This window comes from Emys orbicularis, chromosome 2 (assembly GCF_028017835.1).
Source record: "Emys orbicularis isolate rEmyOrb1 chromosome 2, rEmyOrb1.hap1, whole genome shotgun sequence".
Classification (NCBI taxonomy): Eukaryota; Metazoa; Chordata; order Testudines; family Emydidae; genus Emys; species Emys orbicularis.
Window position 1 is genome coordinate 152,696,273 of NC_088684.1, and position 17,032 is coordinate 152,713,304.

The 17,032-nt window shown below is 38.2% G+C and overlaps 1 protein-coding gene across 2 annotated transcripts in view; it reads left to right on the forward strand.

The window, feature by feature from the left end:
- CDH18 (cadherin 18) overlaps positions 1 to 17,032 on the forward strand; it is a 258,530-nt gene that overhangs the window by 189,721 nt on the left and 51,777 nt on the right. For both annotated transcript variants that reach the window (XM_065399560.1, XM_065399561.1), the window contains exon 7: positions 16,459 to 16,595. In XM_065399560.1, the coding sequence (XP_065255632.1) occupies positions 16,459 to 16,595 (137 nt within the window). The remainder of the gene's footprint in view (positions 1 to 16,458; positions 16,596 to 17,032) is intronic.

Sequence of the window (17,032 nt, forward strand, 5' to 3'; positions counted from 1 at the left end):
TACAGTGGTAGTTATTTTGTTGCTTTATATAAGGAAGTGTAGTTCTTTTCAAACAAAATGTATGACAATTCTGTAGATAAACGAACAAATATCTATTGGTGTTAGATCTTTTAGAAAAAGATAATTCCCATATGACTATATGTTTGGTAGCCTAGTCCTTTCTATGAACGAATTGTAAATCCTTTGTGTGAATATATGAGAAAGTAACGGAAATCAGTCTTTCTGAAGCTAATTGGACATACACGATTTTAATTAAAGTCTACTGTATGAATATGATACTCTCAATACAGTGTAACAATTACCATGGAATGCTATAATCTCCTAATTTTTATGATTCTGAAACCTGGTTTTGTGAAGATACTCCAACACTCAGAAGTGTTTGGTATCCAACAGTCAGTATTCACAATTTGATAATGTTAAGATAATGCATTTAAACTGGGGTTATCATGTTATTGTCTAAATCATAATATTTGTATGTTAACAAGTAAAATTAACTAGACTAAGAGACCAGTCGCTTCCTAAGTAAGCTAAATGACAATGGCTGTAAGGAAGATGAATCTGTGACCCCATAGCCTGGAGCAACATAGGGATTAGCTTTTTTGCTGGCCTGAGAACAGGGAAGCCAAGTGGAGATCCGCCACCCTACAACAGTTTCCAACTGTCAAGAGAATTTCATCTAGAGAAGGGTCAGAGGAAGGTGGTGGGAGAGAAGCTGTAGCAAGTTGTGAAGGGCTGAGATGGAAAACGGCAATGGGTTTGGTGGGTAGAGTGGGAAGCTAGTTGGAGAAACAGCTGGCACCAGTCCTGGCAGTGGATCCAGCCCTTTGGTGTCTTTTTCACTAGCAACTTGAAACAAATAGCTGATGTGACAAATTATTCAAATTCTTTCAATAACTGAACCTAACTTTTGCTCACCCCTGCCTGAGCCCTCTTCTTTCTTATCATTTTCCTCACTCATCTTATTCTCTCTATTTCCTCACTCTTTCTTCCATTTCTCTCTCTTTTAATGTTTTTTCCCCTATATGAATGATATGCTTGTGGAAGGAGCTGGATTGACTACCTTGGACATTGAAACTCTCTCTTTATCCACAGTAGAGGTTTAACAGGGACAGCAACAGTGCAAATGCCTTCTCACTGCCCTACTAGTGGGTTCAATCCTGACCTGTAGGAAACATTGTTAGGCATGAGAGGGAAGTTCATTGCCCATCTGCTCTTTATCCATCCCTCTGAGAGTGCCAAAAAGGGTGCCAATTGTTTTGTTATGGAAATACCTGTCCTCTAATAGCTGGATTATGCATCAAACTTGTTTCACGTATAGTCACCCAAACAGTCATCATCTGGTAACAATTTCTGTCATTGTAGCTTTGGGTTGTATTTGAGCCAGAATTCAAGAGGTGAAAGAGTGTATATCCCAATATTGAACCATCTTATCCACACACACAACATATTAAGGGGGTTGTAACTGGGCAGGCTCCATCCCCATCCTCTGATACCCTAGAAACCTCTCAAACTCTGTCAATAGGTGTCAACTTCATGTGAGTTTATTTACAGTCCTGCCACCATCCCCCATGCAGTCTCAGGCAGCAAAGTATTTATGGTGCTTCTGGCCCTTTGGCCCTTTCCCACAGGAAAAGCCATGCCTTCCTGGAGATCTCAGAGCATACTGGGCTCAGCTAGCCCTGGTCCTCCCCCTCAATTCCTTCCTGTATATCCTTTTGTACCACTAAGCTTCTGGTTAATTGGTGCATCACCCCTCTCAGCCTGATTGGGGATTTTCAGCTAATTAGCTAATCAGCCTTCTTCAGGGAGTCTGATTGGTGCCTAAGTGGTCAGAGTGCTGACTTACCTTTTAGTTCCCAGCATTCTGTCACAGGGCTTTAATATTTAAAGGGCTGAATTGTGGCTTTGTGACTGTTCTGAGTAATGGGTGACACATACTTGTGCTGCCCCACTAGCAGAACAGGAATGAGCACTTTGCCTGGTGCAGATTGCCTTCCCCTCTATGCTGGTTGTCGTACTGGGGAGCAGAGTCAAATCTCTCTCCTTATTCCTTACCTACCTGAAGAGAGGTAAATAGCAGTTCTGTGGAGACTACATGACCCACGATGCAGGCAATCAGTGGAGGGAAGTAAAAAAAAAAAGGTCTTACAATCCCTTATTCCCCTGTCCTGGTATGGAGGGCAAGTTACTGACTTACCCAATGTGTTTGAAATATAGCCATAAAACTCCCATTAACTTTAATAAGAGCTGTTTGATTAAAGTCTGAAAATTCAGGGGTGAGCCTGTTGAGAGGAGGATAATAGGATTATTTTCTCCTTGTTCAACTCCGCAGAATGCTAGTTTAAAACAATCAAACAAAACCCACTTTGCTTGACATTGATTTACTAGAAAATACAAAATCTACAGCCTGTGTGCCACATAGATAAAGGTATGTGTTCCACAGCTGATCCATCTAGAGTGCTGGCTACCAGTCAATTAAGTTACTTAGAGAGATCCATTATAGAATGATACTAGTCCACAGTACAATTAAAGAGCAATGACTTTCTTCACAGTATCTCCTAATCCAGTTGTATGTCCTTTCCATTTTATAGGGACATTGCCATTACTGAGGTTGATATAGCATTAGACACACATGGTTTCAAGCATATTATTAATTTATTACCTGTTGGTTTAAATATACAATTTATTTACTATGCAATTAAGATTTATTTACTACCCAATTAAGTTACACTTTATTCTGGTGTCAAGAATGATCACTGTGGACAGAGTAAGGATCAGAAGAGTGATTACAGCAAATAACTGTTCCTAGGAGAAATATTTTATAACAAATTCTTAGCAATAAAGCCAAGCAGCAGGTGACCAAATATAGATATTGTTATCTGCTGTGAGGGGGTGGGAGATCCTTTCCTTCATATTGCATCACTGTAGTTCCCACATAACATTTCTTATTTTTCACATAAGTCCAAATCAAAAGACGCTGCCACTGTGTCAAATTGTACATGTGGTTAAACATTGCTAGTACTGACACCATAGCTGACATAGAGGAGGACATTTTACTATGTTTTTTTCCATCCACAATGTCATCACAATCTTTATATATCTCCTTCTTCAAACTGATAATGATGAACCATCAGTGGTTCCTGTGCTTGGGAAAATCAATGCCCTTATTTCTTTCTTTTTAGCATACCCAATTTACTTTATCTAGATATTTTATTGTGCTCAGCTCTGTGCCTTACAAATTATAAAAGTAAGTAAACTCATCATTATATGTTCCTGGGTTTGTTTGTTTTTTAATTAATTTTGGCAGGGCCAAATCAAGGACTGGGGTTTACATTTAGAGGTGAAGAGGATGAGCTGTAAAGACATGCTTACTGTTGTTCTCTTGCATCATTACCCTTCAGTTTTCTGCTGTTCAAAGCTGCCTAAACAGTATAGTTTGCTTAATCAGCATGCACAGAATCAGGGCCTTGATTTGCATTACTGCTTTATTTGGTTGACAAACAAAGGAACCATTTAAAACTAATTACAGTGAATGGTAATATTTTATGTTTCATTTCACTCAACTTTAACCTGTCTGTTTTGTTTTTTTTAACTGAAAGATTTTCAAAGTTTACAAATCTTCTTTTGGATGAAAATTTTCTTTTGGATGAAAATTAATTTTCTGTAGAAACATTAAAAATCCCTGATTTCAGTGTGAAGGAAGGTTTTTTATTGAAAATTCCTGGGGGAAAAAACCCATTTTGAATTAAATTTTGCAAGATTTGTTTTCATTCCTACAAAGGTTAGTAGTAACGGTGTTGGTGTGAAATCTGATATTTTAAAAAAGACTTGGCCAAGTACAGAATAAAAGAGGAAATGAAAATGAAATTGGTCATTATAATGTTATTTGGGTATTTTATTTGACATCTTTTCAAACTTTGTTTTTAATTGTCTCTCTTCTTTCTGGACCTGCTATGTGCAGCCCAAGTGAACAGACTATGCAGAGTACTTCTATGGGGGTTAGGTTGAAAAGAGCCTTTCTCTGAAAGACTTCAAACCAGCAGTGGAACAGCTCCAGGGTTGCTAACACTGCCTCAGGGCTGCAATAGTCCCTGGGCAATGGTGCCATCCCTGTAAGTGATTTTGTCTGGTGCATCCTTCTAGTCACAGTGCATTCTCCTTGAGGCATTCTTCCTGCAACTGCTCTGCTTAGGCCGAAGAGTTCTGAGGAGACTCGGCTGTCTGCTATTCTCTAAACCCCGATGCACCTAGTGGTCCAGAGAGGAGCAAGGCTGCAATTTGAAGACTTGAGATGATCTCATTTTGAGCTGCTAGAAGTTTGGAAACAGAGATCTCATGCAACACTTCCCATTACTTTAATATGCTAATAGGTACTGTTGTATGTGCCAGTGGCATGGGCTAACTTCCCTCATATAAACATAGATCTATGCTTACTGATCTTAGTGCTTCAGGAAGGGAAAAAAAATTCCTCCTCGATATTGTGTCCTAAATCAGGGCACTGGATTAAGAGAAGTCTTACTTTGATGCATAAACATATAATAATGGCAGCCTTTCCCTGCGCCCCAACCCTCAGCCCTGATCCCGCTCCCACCCTCCAAACCCCTCGATCCCAGCCTGGAGCACCCTCCTATACCCCAAACTCCTCATCCCGAGCCCCACCCCAGAGCCTGCACCCCCAGCCGGAGTCCTCACCCCCACACACACACTCCACTACCCTGCCCAAGCCTGGAGCCCCCTCCCATACCCTGAACTCCTCATTTCTGGCCCCTCCTAGGCGCCCGCACCCCCAACCAGAGCCCTCATCCCCTCCCAAACCCCAACCCCAATTTTGTGAGCATTCATGGCCCGCCCTACAATTTCTATTTCTAGGTGTGGCCCTCGGGCCAAAAAGTTTGCCCACCCCTGTTCTAGTACTTCTGTACTGCTGTGCAATATATTAGAGGGTTTGATTTAGACAGCTCAGTCAGTGATTATTAGTCAAAGATAGATCAGCACTATACAGAAAGCACTATATCCATTCGGGGAAAAAGGTCTGCAGCTTACATTTTCACTGCTCCAAAGAATATGAATTCACTTCAGGGTACAGACACTCCCCAAGTTACGTAAACCCGACGTACACAAATCCGAGTTTACGGAAAAAGTTCCGTAAGCTAGAAATAGGAGGGGGGTTTTTTTTGGTTTTTTTTTTTGCGTAATGGTCAGTGATACGTTTCCGACTTACGTAAAATTCGAGTTATGCAAGGCGTTCCGGAACGGAACACTTGCGTAAGTCGGGGAGCGTCTGTATAAACCCCTTGTTTACAACAAACAGAAAATTTCCCCAAATTCCTCCCAATTAAGACAAACCCAGTGCTGGATTTAGGGGCAGACATCCCAGGCAACCACCTGGGGTGCTGGGCCTAGGGGGTGCCAGGCTCGTTGTCCTATATTTGTTGTACAGATGCTAGCATGCAAATGTATCATCTTATATGACAGGGATAAATCATGCATGCAAATTGTGCATTAAAGTTGTGAAATGGGCTAGAAATACAATAAAAATAAGGTATTTAAAAGTTTAACAAATAGAGGGGGGGCACTGAAGACGCTCCTCAGCTGGGGCACCATTTGGTCTAGGACCAGCCCTGGAAAAACCTTTCATTTTTTCCCTTATCTAGTTTGCACCTCCTGTTTTCAGGGTACAGAGACATCTACCCCAATTATTTCTAGCACCCGCACCACTTATTTCTAGCATTTTATTTAATTCAGGACTCCTATACCAATTATCCCAGTTTTCCTACAACTCTGTTTATATTTTGCATCACTTCTCAAAGGTTCTGCATACACAGGGTTACATACAGTTCACAATAAGCATGGCAAGAGTGCAAAGCATGGTGGTAGTTTGGTTTATACTGTAGTTAGTGTAAATGCTAAGAATACAAAGCTTTCTAGAAATATATCAGTTAACAAATATTTTTCATGTAGTGAATTTTACATTATTTCCAGGATTCAACTCACTGTTGAATCCTGGAATCAACTTAAACTACAATTTTAAGATTCCCTGCAATCATCTGTTAGACCCATTTGTTTTGTCCTGCCTTAAATTAGATTGTAAGGTGTTCAAAGCAAGGATTGTCTCTTACTAGCTGTTTGAACAGACGGTCCCTGATACAAAGGGTCCTAATCTTGATTTGATCTCTATGTGCTACTGTAATAGAAATAACAACAAATATAAAAATATCCCACTTTTCGGTACAGTTTCTATCATTGTTTGGTTAAATATTGCCTGTTCTAAGTGATTGACTTCTGTTGGATCCTTCCAGGGCTGATTAAGGCAGGTTTCACTGTGTTAGTGTTTTAAAATTCGAAGCATTTTCATGTTGAACCAAACCACTCTGTATTCCACTTTGCTATAATGAACTTCATTAGTCAGTGCAGAGCTTGATTAACAATAGGAAACTGAAGTAGTCTGAGTACCTTCCTGAATGCACTAGAAAATAAACAGAATGTTAGTCTTAAAGGTGCCACAGGACCCTCTGTTGCTTTTTACGGATTCAGACTAACACGGCTACCCCTCTGATACTAGAAAATAAACTGCTTTCTTTCCCTCCCCTCCAACCTGACTCTTGTAACTATAGCTAAAACACAATAACACATGGAAGATTTAGATACGAAGTAAATTGGGCCACATGGTTCAGTTGCCTTTTATACAAAACAGCTGCTTTATTTCCAGGAAAGGTAGAAAGCATTAACCAGATTAAGGAAACCTACAAAATTGGAAAAGCTTTTCTGTGAGCTTCAGACTGCTCATTTTATGGGAAGTTAGTAGAGCATATAGTAGAGTCTCCCTGCTGCTTTTGCCTTTCTGCTTTGTCTAACTGTCGCATAGTATTACCTCATAATGGATGATAAATGAAAGTGGTTAAGATACCTACTCTGTTACAGAGTAGAAAAACCTGCTTTCCAGCCACTGAGGGTATCTGGGAGCTGTAATGAACTCAGACTTGCGTCAACTTAGTCTGGATTAAATTGCTAACCTTCTGTTTGGAGCTTTCAAATAACCTACTAATTAAATAATACATTATTTATTCACAGAATTACAAAATTAACATTATATAGGGAAATTAATTTGGGTTTCAAATAATGGAGCAAATGCAGGAACCTATTTTAACTTTTGCTGCATTGGTAGTAAAATATAGGGATGATTTGACAAATTATATGGTATCGTACTTTAGAGAGCCAGGACAATTTTTGATATTTTAAAAGGAACACTGAGATGCGTATTGTAACAAAGAGTATATCCTCTTGAAATTCAATGTACTACCAACATTCTTTTTGTGACCTTTAAGAACTTTAATTATCTTGAGCTGGATTATATTTATGTTCCTAAATGCAAATTTTTATATTTATTAGAGATGGAACAAAAGCAACCCCTCAAATTCTGAACCCTCCTTAATTTTTGAAGTCCTTTGGATTTGAGGAACCTATAGCCAAACCTGTGCTTACACAAAGTAGGTTCTGGTTCGGTATCAGAATCTTAGGAGTGAGTATGTGAGGGATCTATAGTGTGGGTTTGGAAATGAAATGAATGTTGCAAGAATTCTGTTCTTATAGTTTTTTCTTTCCTGCCTAGTAGCTGGTCTTCCTAAAACCCACTGCTGACAAATAGGGAAGATAATGAAAGCTAACTATTCTAGCCCCACCCTTCCACAAAAAAAATAAAAAAACCAAACAGACAAAGCCAAATTTCACAGGCTCAATTATCTTACGTGTCTTTGGGAAGATAGATCTAATGAGCTTCAGTGGTCTGGTAAAAATAACAGGAGTACTTGTGGCACTTTAGAGACTAACAAATTTGTTAGTCTCTAAAGTGCCACAAGTACTCCTGTTATTTTTGCGGATACAGACTAACACGGCTGCTACTCTGAAACCAGTGGTCTGGTAGACATCCTGACCTATACCCTGTCACACGCCCACACTGCAACAGGAAGCAGAACAGGGAGCTGGAGCTGCTTGCTCAAGTGGGTTCTATGGCAAACACACTATCCAGAATCACTTATTACTCTAGGGCCCTTTTTATTTTATGGTACATGTTCTGCTGATGGAGGGAAAAAACCCATATTAAATATGGAATGCAGCATATAAGTGGAGTGAAGATTTCCATTGAGAAAGTAGGCCACAATATATAAATGAAAGAATAGCATCTCCTATTTCAGTTTGGCGCAACTATACATATAAACAGTGGAGTGACAGGCACCTAATATAAGATTGAAACACATTACATCATCAGTGAAATATAAAGCTCCTATAATAGTCTGGAATGCAGTACGGAAAGAGTGCAGTGAAAAGCCCTACCATAAAGTAGGCCCAGTACATGCTGAAACAGTATAAGCTATTATGTTATGGAATGTAGTCTGTGAACTGTGGGAGCACAGGCTTAATATGGAAATGTCAGGTTAGTGGTAGGATCCTTACTGTAATCTGGAAAATTGTATGTAATCACTGTGTGAGAATAAGGTCAACAACACCACAAATACTTGATTAATATGGAACACAGCATATGAATGATGAGAACAGAAGTCAACAGAAGGTCCTTACTACACTCAGCAGTGATGCAGTATATAATGTATATGAAGAAAAGGGTCAGTTTGATATTTTAAATCATGGTGTAGTATAGAGAATGAACTGTTTTCTGTCTGTGTTCTGTATAGATTGAATATATCACTTTGGCTGTATTTTATGAATCTCTGCTACGGGGATCACCCTGTTGTATTTTTAAGAATCTGGGTAATAGATGGGAATCACTCTGTTGGCTACTGCAGAACCTACTTTGGTGCAAAGCAAAGGATGGATAAAAAGGTAGAGATCCTTTCTTGTGTTTACTCGTAGAATTTGTAAGGCACTATGATGACACAGTGAGTAGGATGGCATCAAAGTCCTGATAAATGGACTGTAAAGTTTTCCCACTCTGCATGTCTCTGCAGGAGTTTCAGTGTGCAGTAGAGCTATACAAATAACTGATTTTTGTTTTGTTTTGTTTTCTGGCAATTCCAAAAAAATCAGAAGAAAAATAATGGGTTGAACCAAAACGATTTTTTTTTCAAAATTTTCTGTGAACTGAAAAATAAATAAATAAAAATTGTATTGGGTCAAAGGAAAAATTTCAGTCAACCCAAAACAAAAGGTTTTATTTTGGGTGGTTTTTTTTAAATAAATAAATAAATTTGAAGCATATTTTCAAATGAAAACTTATTTTGAATCAAAAAAATCAAAACATTGTCTTTTTGAATTTTTCATTTCAACATTTTTTACTCTTTGGGCATTTTTGTGTCCTGGATTTTTGACATGAACAAATTTGGCAAACATGCATTCACACAACATTTCAGTGTCAGTGAATCTGCATTTTTTGCCAGAAAAATTCACCCAGTTCTAGGGCCTTCTTTTCCTCTCATCTTATACCTTTGCCCTTTCTTTTCCCGCAATATTCTTTTCCCAAAGGTCTGCCAGCTTGTCTGTAAATCCAAATATATGAAGAGCACCCTATTTTGCCTGGCTGAAGACTATAAATCTTCTGCTTTGTCTGATTTGCTGTGGGTCTTCCCTGGGGCTGCAGTGTACATCTCTTTAGTGACAGTGTTGGAACAGAAGCAGCTCTCATCCAATTGCTGCTCCTTCCCTGTAGATACCCAAAATATTATTGGGCAAGGTCAAGCTGTGTGCTCTATCTCTGCTACACATACATAAACAGCCGTTTATAAGCCCAAAAGATGCTATCACATCACAGATTTCGAGTACAAGGTGGTCAAAATTTCTCAACAACCAGAATGGTTTCTTCCCTTATCCATAGTTTTGACAGCAAAACTGACAGTTTGTTTCTCTGTTGAGGTTCAAAGGGCCTGAATTTTCACTCCTTGATGGTGTAATTGCACTAACTTCAGCATAATTACACTAGAGTAAAACTTGCGTATAGCATGAAGAATCAGGTCGTATATCTGAGTGTCCCCAAAATCTGGACATGATTTGATCTGAAGGATTGATCTTCACCAATCTGTAGTAAACAGATATGAATATATAAACTTATTCTTATGTGACGTAGTCTGCTATTTTGTATATATACACGTCCAAAAGCATGAGTAAATATGATATTAAAATCACGTTTAGCATGTAAGTTCCTTGGGATGGAGACTGAGTCTTGTATTTTACTGAACTCAATATTGGTACCTGAGTAAAATATTTATCTGAAAAGGGGGGATTCTGAATATAATAGTGAGAGGCCCAGTATCAATACACCTATTTAAAGTGCCATTGCAGCAGGAATAATTCTCTGAAGAATTCAGTGAAGTCAGTAAAATAAGAGGGATCTTCATCTTACATTGGCTTCTAACTTAGGTCCTTATAGGTTTTCCTGTCCATGCAAAGGTGAAGAAAGTAAATGTGGAAGCAAATCTTTTCCAAGAAAAGCAAGATAATACAGTTCACATGGTCAAGGGAGGGAAAGATGACCCATGTGTGTAACAAATGTGTAGAAGTTGTCAGTGAATAAAAGTGTAATAAAATAACAGTGAATAAAAGTAGAGGAAATATTTCCCCCTCCTCATACAAACAGCATTCCCTTTTCTCAGAATGAAAGGTAATCTGTTTTCATACATGGTGGGCTAATGCCACATGGTTTTTCCCTTTTGGAGGTACATCTGAAGGCTGCATCTGCCGAGCTGTATTTGTCCACATTTGAGGAGCTCTAGTAATGTTTAATGAAGGTTCTGTCTTCTGACCAGCAAGCTGTGGCTAGCTGCAGCTGGAGCAGCCAGCTCTCTGACAGTGTCCACACATACTCAGAAATGTCCAGGTCACTTGAAATTTAATCCAAGATTTGAATGTATTGGATCTAATCAACTTGTAAAGCCTCTTAGGTAACTAAACCAGCTTATCTATCCTCAGACCTTTTCATATACTTAAGGAGGACAGTGACATGCACAATCCTCAGTCTCTCTCATCAGTGCCAATTTAGAGCTGGATAGGATTACAGTCTCCTGAGTTTTAGTCTTGCCTGATGAGACAAATTCATAATCTTGTATATTTTCTTTGGGACCATGCAGATGTTAAGCACCATTGCCTTCAACTGGCACACAACTTCTTTCTGGAAGAACATTAGAAATATCTTGTCATTTGAATGCATGAGGATGACAGGAAAGACTCTGCTCAAATCTCATTTTACCAATAAAGTAAGCAATGGCTTTTAAATCTTCAAGGCCACCCAGGTGAAATGGCTGTCATGAACTGATGAAATGTGTTTAGACTCAAACCAGGGTGGACATGGAGGACTGTGGATATAAGATCTAACCCCTCTCTCTTGGATCTTCACATTCAATAACTCTTCTTAAGGCCTGAAAGTCTAAATATTACCAGTTTTCTTCTGTTAGGGCCAAACAGTTACTTTTATCTATATTTAAGATGGGGAAACCCCTTGCATCAATTTAGAGTTCATATACAGATTCAGCCTCTCTGACCAGCAGTAAGGATGAGTGGGGACTCTCTCTCTTTTTTTTTTTTTTAAATCAGATGTCAACCTTAGGCTGCCTTCTTTTGCTAGGGTCTGATGGAGAAGGGTACAGGTTTAAATCTTTCTGGGTTGGATTGCATCGTTAGGCACAGCTTGTAATAACTGACCACGTGGAGCTTTCCCAGGAGTGTACAGGCAGCACATCTATTACAACCCTTTGTGAAGTGCTGTATACTCCATCGCTTACCCCAAGGCAAGGCTAGCCAGATCTGCCAAGTTCTAGTGCATAATGAGGTCATACCCCCCTCACCCATGACCCCAAAAGGAATGTGCAGATTGAAACTGCAACAAGGAAGGGAAAATTCCTTATGCTCTCCCCACCACCACATAAACACAAACCCTTTCTCTCCGCACTAGAGTGGTGGAGTACTTATGCCATGAGAGAAAACAGAGTTAACAACAGTGGGAGATTTTCTTAATAAGTAGAACCTTGGCCTTTTGGGATCCCACTTCTCTATTTTTTGGGTGGCGATGACAATCTAACAGTCCTCTGAGATGCTTTTTTAAATCAAAACACATCCACTGAGGTTAGGCTCAAGACACCAGTCAAAGCTAGCTGTACTCATCACATCACTCAGTATTATGTGGCTGTTTCTTACATAAACAATAGGCTGCAGCATCCTTAAGATTTGTATTGATCAAAATCTTTGTGCAAACTTTTGATCACAGATGGTAAACTTAAAGGAATAACTTCCTTTTTTCTGAGCTACTGTTTGAGAGCTCTTCCCTATGACCCTCGCTTTAAATCTGAGAGTCTTTTGTGACGAAAGAGGCTCTGCTACGATTTGAAGCCAAATAAAGTTTCCCAATAGGTATCACTCTAGTGCTATTTAATTATATAATACTATGTCTGTGGATAGTGTGATTAATAGGTATGCCAAGATACCTATTTCTTTGACTGGTATTTTTGTTTTGGGGATGAACAGTTTATCTAAGGATTGCCTGGCTAAGCATGCTTTGATGTGTAAAGTCAAAGATGTATTGGGAGTTGTGAACTCAGGTCTGTCTCAGAAATGATTTATGGAGGATTATTAGGACGGATAGCTATGTATGCCAGACTACAAAGGGCAACTGAACAAGAATATTTCTTATCGTCCATAGCTGTTGGGAGGTACGAGACAGACACCAAACTGGGTTTGTACTATCTATAATGTAATGTGTAAGCCAATAAAAGATGTTAGGATAGGATGAAAAGCTAGGTTTTCCAATAAACCAAAATGACTGGAGAGAGGCATGCAGTAACTCCAACTGACAGCTTGTTTGGCTTGACAAAGAGACAGATTTTGGTATTATATGAAATCTTCAGTTAATTTAGGGAGATTTTGCAAAAGCTTCTAAGGGATTTAGAAGCAAAAGTCTCAGTGAAAGTCTATCAATAGTTATTGTGTTTCTAAAATCCTTAGGTATTTTTGAAAATCTCCCTTGCCCAATTGTTTCTGTATCTAAGCTCAGAGCCTAACTCACTTTGCTTTTCACATCTGTCTATGGTAATTTCTTTATAACTTGTGTTTGTTTCTGCCTCATGGCAAATATACTTTGTTTTTTTTAAGATAACTGAGGGCACTTGCAACCACTGCTCCACTAAAAGACAGAGCTGGCCAGTGCGGCCTCCACCCCCACACCAAAATTGATAGCTTTGACCAGGAACTGGGTCAGAAGACCCAGGGAAAACTGTGATGCACATTTCATTTGACCTTCTCTTCAGTGAATCCCCCTCTGGGGCACAGACCCTCTCCTGACAGAAGGGTGGTGCAGGTTGCATCTCAGTTTCATCTATGAAGAAAATTCAGTTTTGGAGAAACAATTTGAACCTTTAGAACTAATGCTATATCCCCATTTTTTATTCTACAGAAGCACCAACATTCATCACTAGTATTATTAATAGTAATAACAATGTAATTAATTAATATCATAAGCAGCAAGGTGGTTTTTGTTTAGTTGTTTGTTTTGGGTTTTGTTGTTGTTGATTGGACCAAGAAATTGAAAAACCTAGGTGAAGTATAGCCATCTAGCTCTAAAATAGGCTATATGAGTGAAGCTATTTGGTTGTCAACCTGAATCCAGTGGAGCTGGTCATTTAAGAGGCAGGAAGCTTATTTCTAGAGCACCAATAGAATGCATTCATCGTACTTTATCAGTACATCAAAGTGTCCATTCAAGGGACTGATAAAAATCAGTAGCTTAACCTAAACAGGATTGTACTCAGTACTTTTGGGGCCCTTTGGATCTCCCACCAAATACAAAGGGTTTGGTTCCTTTGTTGTGTTAGGTGAAAGATAACTTGGGGTTCTTTGCCCGTGTCTTTTATAGTCCAGTGAACTTTTGAAATGTATTCTTCTCAAAGTTCTGTGTCCCTGCTGTGAAGGAAAGGTGCCATGGTGTCTGATGGAGAAGGTGACAGGCTGCTTTCTTCCTTGTTGGTTCTTTCTACAGTGCACGTTGATCTGTCCCTGCTGCCTCTGATATGCCAATGAATCGCCACTTGACTGTGATTGCCAACTGTCTGATTACACCTGGAGAGAGGCATCGACCTTTTTCCTTTGTTTGGAAAAAAACATGTTTACCCATTCCCCAGACTTGTCTGGTTCAAACACATTTTAGTCCCATATTTCGTTCATGTTTGTTCAGTCCTTGGGGAATTTATTGTACATACACCATGCACAAATATTAATGATTATTGTGTTATTGGTTTTCTAATGATACCTTACGTAATACCTATTAGACATAGATTATAACATAAGTGAAGTGGGATACACTGAACTAGTCAGACTAGTTGAAACACACTACCTGATACTGGCCCTCTTGAATTGGGATGCTCTTCAGGTCATACCTACAATGGTTTACCATACATAGGAGACAAGAGTCTTATAAAATACATGTGAAGAGTTTACCATCAAAAGGTCTGATACAGCAAACAGTTAGTGCTGCATGCATCATTTCTTCTGCACACAGTCCAGTTGAAATCAGGGGGACTCCATGCTACAGTAACTACTTGTAAGATGCTTCTAGATAGGATATACAAGAAACAATTGGAACACATGAAGGTTGGAAACCCCAATGAAAATATCAGTATTGGAAATCTTTATGCAAGAAGTGGGTTTTAAGGAGGACTCTGGACTCTTAGAAGACAGGGAAGCACTCTATCAGTATAAGATATAAGGCAAGATGAAAGAACAGTCCAGTATTCCATTTATTTATGCCAAAGAAAATTTCTCTTACCTTTGCCATGAAAATATTTAGCCATCCAGTAGATGTTTTTCAGATACATCCCTAAATGTATGTAAATGAAACTAGAGAAAAAGTAAACACAACTGTGGGTAGATTCAAAACTTTTTTTTCTCTCTAGTATCATAGAGAGTGAATTGAAACAGTGAGTGAAATAAATTGTTTTCATAAGTGACAAAAAAGAAAAATGAAATTATTCATTCAACACAGTGCTTTAATTTCTCATAGAATATATGTATGCAATTGATGTGGACAGAGCTGTTCCTCTTTTAAAAACTAAAGCCACCATTTGTTATGCAGCTGTGAAAATCAAGTATAATATAGATATAGTTCACAAAAGAATCAAAATTCAATCTATGTATACTACAAAAGCTACAAATTTGGGGACAAATATTTGACTGTTTTATTAGCATGAAATTGCTGTCTTTGAGCTATGGTAATATTGGTTACCCTTATAAGTTTTTCTAGTGATTTGATATTAATGGGACATAATATCCATAAGCATCCATGTGTTCCTATCATTGTAATCCTTGTTTCACTTACTCCCATCTCTAGCTGTACTCATTGTACTATATCTAATCCTAGGGTACAGTGCTCATGTTCAAACAAAACTAAGTGTAGTACACACTACTGTGAATAGTCAATAATAGGTCTGCGCTCGGTCATAAGCACTGTGTCCAGTAGTCAGTGTCTGCAGGAGCCAGACTCTTAGATTAGAAACTCCTTGGAATAGGGACTATGTATTTTATTATCCTGCAATGTACAATACATGTTTGTAGTGATATATAAATCATAGTAATGAAAATAGTTTTTCATTTTCAATGTGGTATGTCAAAACCATTGTTTTGACCTACATAAACTTCTGTATATTAAAACTATCACAGAACAGCACAACTGTCAAACTATCTGAAGAACCACTTACAGTACATAAGAGATATTCAGTATCTTCTTCCTTTATTTTTCATCAGAGATTATGAACAAGCCTGGAGTTAGAAAGAAAGCTTGACTAAAGTCTGTAAATGACAAATTTATTAAAAGTAATTGTGAATGAATTATACATTGACAAATATTGCTTGCCAATCTCTTTCTTTGTGTTCCCTCACTCTGTTTTTGTTATTGTTGTTTTGCTTGCCCTACTTCAAGGCTCTCACTTTCACTGCTAGGCAACATGCCAACAAACCAAAGCAGTTAAGCTTGGTTAGTTCTGCTCCTAGTCCAGTGTCATTTGCAGTTTCATGAATCAGCTATTTCTGATCACCGCAACCCTTAATGTTCTAAAATATCTTACGTCATCATGTTTCAAAATTCATATCAGTGAGACATGCTATACTATCAGTACAGGAAATAAGCAAGCAAGAGAGATTGCAGTCACAGCAAATAATTAATAATAGAATTAAAACTTTTTCCCCCCTGCTATGTAAAAATCAACTCCTGGCAAAATGTGTCTTGTAAATTCCTGTGGAAATTTTGTTTTGGAAAAAAAACCAAGTTGCATGATGAAATAAGAAATAAATGTAATTTTATTTTGGATCCTCTGATAATATAGAACGTCTCCTTACCTTTTAAAAAATCTGTACCATTTTTAAAGACTTACAAATTAGCCCATATTGTGTTCCATTGTAGCCTTCTTCAGCTGTGCAATAATATATGCCACAAAGAGTAGATCTGTGCATTTATGCTTTTTTATTCCTTCATAGATATTTCATTGACCATAATACAGAAGAAGATAGGTATTTCATCATTGATGCTAACACTGGAACCATTAAGACTGCCAAGATCTTTGACAGAGAGGAAACGCCTTGGTACAACATCACAGTTGCTGCTTCTGAGATAGGTAAATACATTTACTAGACATGTAACAGAAAAGCTTCCATATCATATGAATGCAAGACTAATAATTGTTTTTAAGAAATATTATCCCGATTGTCTATAGGTTCTCTTCAAAGACAGGCCTTTTCCCACCAATTTGGAGGTAAAGGAGAATTTGAGGTATACATGTTATTTCTCTAATTCCAGAAAAAATACAAACACATATTTATTCATCTATGTAAATGTACAACCTTTTCCTCTATTAAGCACATTGGTACCAATTTATCTTGGGCAGAACTCCATTATATGTAATGTTCTCATATCAGGGAGGAATTTAGCCTTTTTGTGTAGGTTGAATATCAGCTTTCATATTTCTTGACAAATAAACAGTATCTTTTTTTAAAGAATATTGCCTAATCTGAGAAACTCAACCATTCCCTTTTATAGCTAGAATTAACCTAA